The 10,963-nt window shown below is 38.1% G+C and overlaps 1 protein-coding gene across 3 annotated transcripts; it reads right to left on the bottom strand.

Moving 5' to 3' along the window:
• Positions 1-5,837: 5,837 nt before the first annotated feature.
• On the bottom strand, positions 5,838-10,741 carry LOC113313126 (cycloartenol-C-24-methyltransferase-like). Of its 3 annotated transcripts, none has more exons than XM_026561847.1 (14): positions 10,609-10,741; positions 10,348-10,476; positions 9,910-9,976; positions 9,108-9,181; positions 8,836-8,920; positions 8,665-8,720; positions 7,736-7,790; positions 7,529-7,576; positions 7,304-7,387; positions 7,062-7,178; positions 6,888-6,971; positions 6,650-6,775; positions 6,440-6,537; positions 5,838-6,230 (listed from the first exon to the last, which is right to left on the bottom strand). In XM_026561847.1, exons 2-14 carry the CDS (start codon positions 10,428-10,430, stop codon positions 6,155-6,157), a joined length of 1,053 nt encoding a protein of 350 aa, XP_026417632.1. In that variant the 5' UTR covers positions 10,431-10,476; positions 10,609-10,741; the 3' UTR covers positions 5,838-6,154. The 3 variants fall into 3 exon arrangements, with proteins under 3 accessions (XP_026417632.1, XP_026417634.1, XP_026417633.1); XM_026561849.1 differs by having other exon boundaries at positions 10,613-10,737; XM_026561848.1 differs by having other exon boundaries at positions 10,574-10,713.
• Positions 10,742-10,963: the final 222 nt, after the last annotated feature.

Raw genomic sequence — 10,963 nt, 5'->3', positions numbered from 1 at the left:
TCTTGCTCAAAGACCGAGCTGGCCTCTATCCTGGTAACGTACGTCTAACTTTCTTTCGTGAATTTTCATCTATCACCATCTAGTGCTTACCCCGCAACAATGTCACTGTTACATACTAAGAAAGGGACTTAATTTTGATGGTGGTTTTTAGTTCAGGGCTAAAATTGTGAAACCCTGTATTTAATGTGTTGTCATTCTGCAAAGAGACAAAGCCATTTAAAAGTGATGAGCGCCCAGGCCTCTTTATTTACATATGTATTGATCAATTCAGTATACTTATATATGAAATTTATCCAAAATGGTGCATGCGACAACAATCCAAATTCTGTAAATTTTATCTTTCACCTGCATTACTCACTAATGCATGGCCTGTCGAGTATTTATTCTATGCCATGTTCCCAAGATGAACTCTTGATATTGACATGACATGACGACTAATGTTCGCTCGTAGCTGAGTAGCATAAATCTCCCTAAGTGTCAGGATTAAGACGTGCATGGAAATACTTAATCAGAGGCACGCAAAGTTATGCTGCCCTTTGAGATAAAATTAGTGATTTTGTATTAATTCGCAAAATTCATCAAAATTGAATTGATTTTGTGACAGCTCACAAAATTCAATTTTCCTAACCTAATTTGCAAACAAGGTCTTTTTTGCGGCCTGCACAATATCTCGAACCCTATTGGTCGAGACAAAACCTAGGCAAGCTAGGAAATCGATCCGCCATGGACTAGTGGGAGCAAAATCCTACCAAAAGTGGAAAACTAGAAACAAAGAGAAACTGCGGCAAATAAAGGCAACAACAAAAAGAGGCATGTCCCCATCACTTTGCCGTCCAGTTTGCTTAACAGGCGTTGCCCGTGACCGACCGGTCACGCCCCGTATTACTGCCTGCTGGCCCCTCTTTCTCATCGACCAATCAGATCGCTCTAAATGCGCCGCACACACTTTTGATTAAAAGTGGAAGTTGGCTGGTCGACACGCTTAATCCCTTAAGGAATCGAATGTAGACTGCCTATATCAGTCTAAAAACGACCACAGACGTACGTTTTGGCCGGCTGATTTGTCAAGCTTAGCTGCCTCCTGATGCGACCGGGCAAGCTCCGTGGTGTACGCCGGTAGGCCTACTCATACTCCAGCCAATCGAAACCCTTACAGCTTTCAAGAAGATCCTCAAACCGACTACAAAACCCTCATTTATGCTAGCAGCAATGCATTGCTGTCGCAAAACAATCTCAGCCATCCAACTTCGCTAGCCGAATCGATCGGCCTAGATCTGACTTTAAGCAACTAGCAAGATGCGGCTATGCTCACTGACAGGCCCACTTTCATTCCTCCCAATCGGGATTTCCATAGCTTGCTAGAAACAACCAAAAACGCTAGCCCAAAAACAGGCCAGCCGCGCAGATGAAAAGGGTTCCAAAGGAATTAAGACCGCATATGTCAGTCTTAAATCAATCGTGGTCGTCCAACTTCGCCGGCCGAATTGACCGACCTATATTTAATTCTAACCAACGGGCAAGGTACGGACATAACAACACCTAAAGTCGAATTGCTCCTAGCCCGCAGCTAACACCTAAAGTCGTTAGCTTAAAACAGGTTGGCCACACAGCCATAACAACCTTATTACGGCCAGCGGCAGCACATTATTGTTGCAAAACGATCTCGGTCGTCCAACTTCGCTAGCCGAATCGACCAGCCTAGATCTGACTTTAGGCGACCAATAAGATGTCGCTGTGATCACCGACCGTCCCTCTTCCATGAGGACCGATCGGCCAAACCATGGCCTACCCGTGCGGCTCCTGAACGGCTTCCTAAAGGTGGCTAGTCGTGTTGCCTACAAGGGTCTCAAATGAATTCAACGACAGCCAACAACTGCCGCAAATCATCTCAGCCATTCAATTTGGATAGCCAATTCAACCGGTCTAGATATAACTTGGACCGACCAATAGGATGTCAAAATGGCTACCAGCCATCACTCTCCTATAAGGACCGGCCAACTCATCTTTGGTGTACACGAATCGCTTCTGGCAGCTTCCTGAAGATGGTCGGTCATTCTCCTTTTAAGACATTAAGATCCGCGACTAAATTGAACAAGCTTTATACAACATCGATTATTTGAGCTGCTTGCTTAAAAGCGATGCTTTATATGCATCGATTACAAACGATGTTTTATAAATATCGATTTCACAAATAATTTAATTATTTGACCTAAGGAGTATTACATGTTATTTCTTGCAGCCAGTCTCATGGCTTGACTTATAACATATGACCGCCTGCCTCCTAGCTTGCGCGTGATTGGTCAGAATAATTAGGTTCTACATGCAAGACCCACTCAGCAGCTTGCTGCATATTTTCTACAAAATACTCGAGACATCAAACATGTCACAAACTGGGGGATGTTCATCAGGGTATTAGTCTGGTGGTTTACAACGTGCGGCATGCAACACGCCCAGTATGAGAAAGTGTTAGCAAAGGCGGACAGTTGGTGGCAGCAGAGAAGTAGTGGGTGTAAACCGACCAGTCTTCCCCTCATAGTAGGGACGTGGTTTTCAACATTTTACACAACCCTCACTTCTCCATCACTCGACTACTTCCACTTCCTATGAGATCAGGGTGCGTTCAACTATGACTTGTATAAATAGGTTTTCAACCTATTTCAACAGAGAACGGTTATCAACACAAGTATTCAGAAAACACCAAGAACTTATAGCTTACATTCTGCAAGAAAGTTCCACATTCTGATACAAGTCATAAAACAACCACACCTTCAGAGTTAACCATTCTGATCTCAACCCCTTCTTCACTTCCCTCCCTAAGATCAACCCTTCTCCTTCATTTTGTGACCGAAGCAAGGCTGGAACGGCCATTTCTTGGTTTAGGCCAGGATTGTACAGATTGATCTCTCGAATCTAAAGTACTCCTGTGCAGTGCATTTGTTTAGGGTTTAGATTTGTTTCTCGGCGGCACACCCAAATTTACCATTCCCAGCAGAATCAGTTTTCCCCAAAACAACTCTGTAAATCTAAAGTCCCTCATAAAGTGAAGCTTTTTATTTGGAAATGTTTTAGAGAAATTGTTCTTACAAGGAAGAAGCTTAGCTTTTACAAGAATGACATAGATAAGCAATGTCATCACTATCACGGAGAAGAAGAAACATTACAACACCTCCTAACTGACTGTGACTATGCTAGATCCATTGGTTGTCTATGAATGTGAATGTGTCTAACATCCGGTTGCAACTTGCAACATACTGAGGTGATCTATTGGAACAATTGGTTTACTAATTGTCAAGGTGAAGACTCAGAAGCTAGAAACATCTGGATTTCCACACTAATGTGCACAACTTGGCATATTAGGAAAAACAGATGTATAAAAGTTTTTGAAAACAAACACATAAACTGTTGATACACCACTAATGCTATTAGAAGTCCGGTACATCAATGTTTGGCAGACCCTCAGGTTCAGGCAAATGCCAACATTGTATTGATCATAAAAGCTTGGTCTCCTCCATCCAATAATCAACTGAAAATGAATATAAATGCCTCTTTTGATCAGTTTACTAAAAAATTGTGTATTAGTCTAACTATCAGAGATTTTGCAGGTACAACCAGAGGTATCAAGGGCAAACACATCGATGGAGGATTAGATGCAGAACATGCAGAATGCTTGGCCATGAAGGAAGTTATATTATGGGTCAAGGAATTGCACTTACAAAACTTAATCTTTGAATCAGACTGTCAGAATGTAGTTAGTTATATCAACAATGCCAATCCTTCCGTACATTGGATGAACTAAGGGATTGTCGATGAAATAAGGCATCTTGTTGTTTCCTTTCAATATCTTGGTATGAGTCATGTCAAAATAATTTCTAATAATATAGCACATGTAATAGCTAACAAAGCTAGAGCCAACAAATCCTCTTTTGATTTTTGGTGTAACGTCCCCGAGGAATATGCTAAGATTATTATGGATGACAGGATTGTTAGCAAGAAGATATGTAACGCTGAAACTTAAATGAAGTAGTTCTTTTGCATCGAGAAGTTTAAGTGTTGATTTCTACCAATTGGTCCAATTCAGGTCGCAAGACCAAGTTATACAGAAGGCCATATTTAGGCCGCAAGACAAATTTATACATAAGAAGGCCAGATTTAGGCTGCAGTAAAAGAACTTAAAGGACCCACAAGGTAAATTCCGGATTACAATGCGTATTTGATATTTCATACTTGCAGATTTTGAATCACAATAGCATATTTGATTGAAGGCTATTATTGGGGCGTCACCATCCAATAGAGGGGCTTCACTTGGATATTTAATGATCAAAAATCTGGTTATGGGGTACTTTTGATTCAATAGCAACTGTCCAAATTACCCTTATATTAAAATTAAAACTTAAAAACTTAAAAACATAAACAAAACTTAATTTCTATTCTTCATTCTTCACATTTCAATTGCTCTTCTTCTTCCTCTCATTTTTCTCTTCATCCTCTTCAACGATAAATCCATTTGAATTCATATCATCGAACAAACCCATGGTGTATGTAAGGTAACAATCAAACAAACTCATCTTTGTTTACTCGTTTTCGTGCTTAAAATAGGTTAGATTGAATGACATTTAAATAAAATTAGGGTTTCAGTAACGTTTCTGCTAGTGCTACGTCTAGGTTCGGTGCTTCTTTTCTAGACGTAATTTTAGTTTATGAAGAAATCACGGCCAGGTTTGGATTAATTCCAACCGTACAATTTTATTTGCATGTAGTTTTACGTCCAGCTTCCTTTTAATTCCAACCGTAGAAATTGACTTTACGTCCAGGTTTGGATTGATTCCAACCGTAGAAATTGGTTTTACGTCCAGATTTGGATTAATTCCAACCGTAGAAATTGATTTTACGCCCAGGTTTGGATTAAACCGTAGAATTTTATTTGCATGTAGTTTTACATCCAGGTTCCTTTTAATTCTAACCGTAGAAATTGATTTTACGTCCAGGTTTGGATTGATTCCAACCGTAGAAATTGGTTTTACGTCCAGGTTTGGATTGATTCCAACCGTAGAAATTGATTTTACGCCCAGGTTTGGATTAAACCGTAGAATTTTATTTGCATGTAGTTTTACGTCCAGGTTCCTTTTAATTCCAACTGTAGAAATTGATTTTACGTCCAGGTTTGGATTGATTCCAACCGTAGAAATTGATTTTACGTCCGGGTTTACATTGATTCCAACCGTAGAAATTAATTAAATTAAAATTTATTTAATTTTTTTAAAAGAAAAGGATTACAAATCAAAAGGATTATCATCCGGTAGGAAATTAGTTGGAAGCCTAGCAACAAGCTGAGCTCCAACCCCTTTTGAATAAATACTCCTAATCTATGGAAAAAAAAAATCACCAGCCCGTACATTAACATCATGACTAGCTATAAAATTTCGCAGACGCTTCAGAAAATCCGTGATATCTCCCCCAAACTCTCCTAAGGTGGTAAAAGCAAGTACCCCAAAATCATATCCTTGTGATGTGCATTTCTCCAAATAATTAAAATTAACTAAAGGATTGTTCGGTCATTACAAAATTATTTGAGATAAGGGGTTTTTGATATTACTTTTGGGTGACCCTTTTTTTGTCCTATTAGGTGAAGCCCCTCTAATAGAATGTGACGCCCCAATAATAGCCTTCATTTGATTTGGGATAATTCCATTTTATCCCACTTGCCTAGGTACTACACAGTTAACCTCCTTACAAAACTTTTCAGTCTTGTTACCAACTTAACCTCCTTACAAAACTCTTCAGTCTTGTTACCAAGTAGCAGTACAAAAACCCTACTAGATATTAGACACGATGTTGCCTTTTTGTCAAGACTTTAGCACGGGTGTAAAGATTCAGTACAAAATCAAGTAGACTGAACTTTCAATTAAACAAACACTCGTTAAATTAAAGAGCCGATAACAAATCTAATGCAATAAAAGAACAATCAACCAAATGAGAGCGAACGGTAATGATAGTTATCAGCTACTCTAGTGGTCAGTTCCATCTTACAAGGTCTATTCATTTGCTTGAGCCCTGGTGGAATTACAAACAAGGTGAAGATTGTAAAATAGGTTCCCAGCTCATCTCACAGTTGCACGTAACCGTCCACGCCAAAGAAAAACAGGGTACATGCAGCTTATGAGTCTTGAGTTTCTGAAGCTGATAGTGGTTTGCGTGCCAAGAAGAAGTACATCGGTGTGAAAATCTCTTTCCTGTAAAGTAGACATAGAGGTCAATGATTGTAGAAAACCTTTAATAACGAAAGATGTAATGGTCTAATTTCTAAACAAATATATCATCTAGGATTCTAGTGGTAGTATCTGGAAGTATGAGTGGAGAATGCATCAATTTTTGGTGTGGATATAAGGGTCTATATATAGAAAGGGAAATGTGGGTATAGTCCCAAAGGGACTTTTCTTACTTTCCACCAGCTACAAGGCCTTCAGCAGCTTCCTCGAGGAACATTTGAACTCTTTGACTTCCTGCAGGAGCAAGACCCACATACTCCAAGGCTTTCACCTGCACAATGCAAAGGATTTTACCTACTACTTGACTACCCCCATGACAAAAACAATCATAGGAAACAAATTCGTCAAATTTGAAATTTCCATTAAATGTTAAGAAAGCTAACCATATTTCTTGTGACAAAACGTCCCATAGCTGTAAGACGGAAGCTAGTCAAAGAGAAGTGACTTTTGTCCAAAGGCAAATACCAAGGCACAGGCGAATCCTCAGCAAGATCTTTATCCCATATAACCTATTCACATATACCCCAAGGCTTCATCAGATGAAGTTATCAAGCAATTGGAAACAGAGATAGTGAGTCCACATGAAAAGATTCAAGACGGTACAACATGAAGGATGCTTACTTCAAACCCTGCAAGCTTCAGAGCTTCGAGACATTGTTTTGTGTGCCTTATGTCCGGGAGGCCATCCCCAAGCTCAATTGCTGCCTGGTCAGAGGAAATAGATTTATCATCTCATAACACGAAAATATTTTAAGGTGAAATATCTCCGATCCCGTTCAATGCATGTTATACTACCTTGATTTTCTGGTGCTCTTGGTTACTGGGGTCAAAAGAATCAGTCATGCACCACTCGTATGCAGCAAAACGTTGTCCAGGCTTTAACACCCTGTAGATCTCTTTGTAACAACCTAGCTGTTTGAGCCATAAAACAATGAAATGCCGATGTCAGTAGAGAAATACCAGAAACTGTGACAAACAGAAGGCCACAAGCACTAAGAATTTCAAATCTTAATTGAGTATATTGTTAAAGCACATACAGCATCTGGGGCGTGGCAGGTCGCTTCTACTGCATACACTGCATCATAGGTGTTATCAGCAAAAGGCATTTTCATGAAGTCGGCCTGCAATAGTAGATAAACATAATTAAGTAATCTGTTGCTGAGATCATAACAAGACAAAGTAACAAAGAACCAACAGTCAAACAGAAAGATAACCATAGAAAGGGATTACAGAACAAAAAAAATACAAATACTGAAAACTACCTTCACGAAATTGCAGGTACCATCAACTCCAGCAGCTCGATTAAGTGTCTGCCAATCAGAAAATGTGAGTGTAGGTAAGTAACCATATTTGAAGAAAGAAACCTTTTTAATTCATGAGAATGGAAACGGAGTTTAGTCTTTATACTAGGAAATTATGTGTCGGCTAAAAACAATACATTATCATAAAGCAAAGAAATATATACAAACCTTGCCTCTTGTTATCTGGTATTCATTGTTGTTTAACCCTGTAACAGAAGTGCCACTGCAAAGGATCACCAGAGAAGCTCATCATTTTAATGGTTTGAAGTACATTAATTTCAGTCTACGGGTCATCTTAGCTAAGAAAACAAATTCCAGACCAGTTTCCGCCCTGAACATTGTACAGTAAACGTAATTGGTCCTGCCTGATCCAGAATGGGTCAAAGATGTTTCAAACTGTACTAAGTACTAACATAGCTATTTCTTGCACTTGGGGCATGAACACTGACATTTGAAAGTGTGGCGGCTGATATATAACGACATCATGACCCAAATAATGCAAGTTTCGTTTTGGATAAGAGAGTGCGAGAAATAGCCACAAGTAAACTGTAATTGTTACTGTTTCAACACACACCAAGATTTATTTCATAACATTAATTTCATTGGGGCTGTTTCAATATGTTTTTTTTTATCATGACCCAAATAATGCTAGTTTCATTTTTGAAAAGGAGAGTGGGATAAATAGCCTTAAGTAAAATAGCCTTAAGTAAAATAACTTTTTCATTTTTGAAAAGGAGAGTGGGATAAATAGCCTTAATATCGTTGGTTGTTTTGAAACTGCGTTATGGTCAATAAGCAAAAACAAACGGCCTCCTTTATAAAAAGAGAGGAAAAGCAATGACATTTTCTCTGTGAATTACTTTTTAAATATTTTTTTTGGAACTACAGGTTTCTCTCATAACACCAGCTTTTAAAATACTAACACGAACCCCACAGTACCAATATGGTAGAAGAAACATGTGGAAAGCATGCTAGGCATTGGGACAATCCAATCATCTGATAACTAACTAATTTTAAGAAGTATTAACATCTCAAGCACGTGGAACCGTAAAAGGAACGATTCTGGTAAAATTTATCATGAGTCATTGAAACGATACCTAAATCTAGCAACTTCTCTGAGCGGTCCTCCAATACCACATCCAACGTCCAACACCTATGTTGAAAATCGAATGACCCAAGAAACATAAGAGGTGAAAATTAAACCCCAGGTGAGCAAAGATCAACGTAGAATTCCAGTGATACAAAGCATGCAATCAACTAACTTGTACCTTCTGTCCACGTTTCAAGCCAAGATTCAAAGCTAGAAAGTGCTCATGACGCTTAATGCTCTCCCTAAGCGACTCTCCGTTCCATCTGATGATGAAAGTCATGCCCAAGCTTAGACCATACTCATCAACAAAGATTGCAAACAATCCATATAAACAGACTAAATGGGCTTATCGAAAACAGACTGTATTGTGATTGCCATATAAAAGCCACAAAGAAGAAATACAACTATAACTTCTCAAAGTACAAAATAAACATAGTGCTAACAGCTGACCTGTGTGCAAAATGGAAAGATTCTCCCCAGCCATATTCATAGAAGCTGGTCACTAGATCATAGTATTTGTTTACCTGAATTCCACACAATTACACACAGTTCATATTGTTGATTTCTAATCTTAAGAATAACATGGAAGAATCTTACCCATGAACATCAAATTAAGAGAGACAAGACAAAGAAGAACACAAAATTGTAATATAGGAAATGTTTGAGTAGTTTACACTCAGAAAACCAAACAATATGAAGTATATGCACAGTGATTAACCACATTAAGAACGCTTCTATAAGTTCACAAAAACAGCAAAAGGAAACCTTTATTTACCTATATATTGGTTTTGTTTTTTATAGTTCTACTCAGAATTCAGAAACATTGCTGCCATTTCAGCCGTTTTTCAAGCCAATAAGAGAGATACCTTAACCTGTACCTACTTGCTGTGTACTCTTCAGATAAATTACAACCTTAATCACTCAATAACAATATCAAATTTCAAGCTCGAATATTTTTAGAAGAGAACTTCATGAATTCTTTATCATATATTTTTTTTTAATCTTGAAGTAGCTTCTCCAATAGAGTTAGAAAAGAGTTAGGTCATAATTCTTGCATGCCTTGGATATTATCGTGTGACTCTGTCATGTAAAAGTTAATCCCACTTAACAGTATCGACATACATGTTCAGAGGATCCAACATCAAATAAATGTTGACTTGCCCAAAAATATCTAGCTAAAAGGTGAGTCTTCCACATGTAAGGTTAGAGTACAGTTGGCAAATCCCTGAGATAGAATAGAAGAAAACCTCACCATGTCAGTGTAGTTTTCTTTTCTGTCTGCCTCTTCTCCTCCATAACTAACATGATACTTCTCGTACCTATAAGATAATATCAGGCACCAAATGATTACAAAGGAAAAAAAAAACTAAAAAAACTGAACTATTATCAGAATCCGATTGGCACAAATACAGTCGGCTATAGTGCTAATGACCTAGTACAAGACTAATCAAGATCTAAATTGCTAAGGAATTTAACAAAACACAATTGTCAGAATTACAAAACCAGATCCACGAAATTGACCATTAAGAATTCAATTTCTCTGAACTATTCAGTTTGGAAGAACCAAAATAGTAGATCAGAAACTAATCGGATGAATAGAAGAGATAAACTAATACAAAAAAGGTTAATCATAGTCATTAAATAAAATTCTTAACACACATGCAGAATGTTGATTAAAGAGAATATATACTTATCAACAGCTGAAAGCACTTCCTTTTTCTCGATCTTTCCGCCAACACCAGATGCGAGATCAAATGCTCCTGATTTCGACATTATCGATTTTCTTTCTCTTTCGTTCCTTGCAAAACCTCACAAGGATCTGTACCACAGATTCAAATTGTACAAATGTTTAACTCCAACATACAAAAAAAGAATAATGGAAATCAGTCTTTCTACAGTAAAATAGGCGGCATTACACAAAATCTAGAGAAATCGTGGAGAAGAAAAGTACTTGCGTGTGTGTTGAAAGGAGAATCTGAAAATCTGTGGGAGAAAAATCTTGAGGGGGAGAAAGACAGTATATATAAAGAGCCGTGAAATGGAATATGAATCCACTACTGCAGCCTGTTTTTCTTTTTTTAAATAGCTTTGCCAGCGCAAAATAACAAACATGGCTTTTGCTGTAGCCTTAATACAGCATAATGAGATATTAGACGAATAATATCCCTTCATTTAAAATGACATTAATTAGAATCGTCCAAGCAAGTTGATGCGAATATTTTAGATTACTGAGTGGGGTATTTTGGTAAAAGTAACTTGTTACGGATCTTGCCTATAGATACGGAAAACGACCAATCCAGCCGGAC

This window comes from Papaver somniferum, chromosome 9 (assembly GCF_003573695.1).
Source record: "Papaver somniferum cultivar HN1 chromosome 9, ASM357369v1, whole genome shotgun sequence".
Taxonomy (NCBI): Eukaryota; Viridiplantae; Streptophyta; class Magnoliopsida; order Ranunculales; family Papaveraceae; genus Papaver; species Papaver somniferum.
This window is presented reverse-complemented; position numbering and strand designations above follow the sequence as displayed.